We start from the raw sequence: 928 nt of genomic DNA, 5'->3' as shown, positions 1-928 counted from the left end.
ATGTCCCTGATCCCATAGGCCCCAGTGTCTTCAATCCCAGTGTCCTCCATATCCCCAACCCCATTGGCCCCAGTGTCCCCAGTCCCAATGTCCTCAGTGTCCCCAACCCCATTGGCCCCAATGTCCCCGATCCCATGGGCCCCAGTCTCCCCAGTCTCAATGTCCTCGATGTCCCCAACCCCAATGTCCCCGATCCCATGGGCCCCAATCTCCCCAATCCCAATGTCCTTAATGTCCCCAACCCCACTGACCCCGATGTCCCCAACCCCAATGTCCCTGATCCCATGGGCCCCAATAGCCTCAATGCCAATGTCCCCCTTGTCCCCAACCCCATTTGGCCCCAGTGTCCCTGACCTCGTTGTCCCCGATGTCCCGGATGACCCCAACCCAATTAGCCCCAGTGTCCCCAACCCCATAGGCCCCGATGTCTCCAATGTCCCTGACCTCGTTGGCCCCGGTGTCCCTGATGACCCCAACCCAATTAGCCCCAATGGCCCCAGCCCCAATGGCCCCGATGTCCCCAACCCCAAGGACCCCAATGTCCCCAACCCCATTGGCCTCAATGTCCCCAATTGTCCCTGGTGTCCCCAACCCCATTGTCCCCAGTTGTCCCCAATTGTCCCCAATGTCCCCAACCCCATTGTCTCCAATTGTCCCCATTGTCCCCAGTTGTCCCCAGTGTCCCCAACCCCATTGTCCCCAGTTGTCCCATTGTCCCCAACCCCATTGTCCCCAATTGTCCCCATTGTCCCCAACCCCATTCTCCCCAATTGTCCCCAGTTGTCCCCAATTGTCCCCAACCCCATTGTCCCCATTGTCCCTGTGCCCCCGATGTCATTTCTCCCCCCCCCCACAGGTTCAAGGACGGCGCCCCCCCCTCGGATCCCGGTGCGTTCCCCCCTTCATTTTTTTGGGGCCAATTTCCTCC

The 928-nt window shown here is 60.1% G+C and overlaps 1 protein-coding gene across 1 annotated transcript in view; it reads left to right on the top strand.

Moving 5' to 3' along the window:
• CCDC9 (coiled-coil domain containing 9) overlaps positions 1–928 on the top strand; it is a gene marked incomplete at its 5' end in the record, with an annotated part of 14,973 nt that overhangs the window by 5,091 nt on the left and 8,954 nt on the right. The window contains 1 exon segment of the mRNA XM_021382891.1: positions 857–923. Within this exon segment, the coding sequence (XP_021238566.1) occupies positions 857–923 (67 nt within the window).

The sequence above is a fragment of the Numida meleagris genome, unplaced genomic scaffold (assembly GCF_002078875.1).
Source record: "Numida meleagris isolate 19003 breed g44 Domestic line unplaced genomic scaffold, NumMel1.0 unplaced_Scaffold307, whole genome shotgun sequence".
NCBI classification, from domain to species: Eukaryota; Metazoa; Chordata; class Aves; order Galliformes; family Numididae; genus Numida; species Numida meleagris.
Note: the sequence above shows the minus strand (reverse complement) of the source record. Positions and strands in the feature narration are given on the sequence as shown.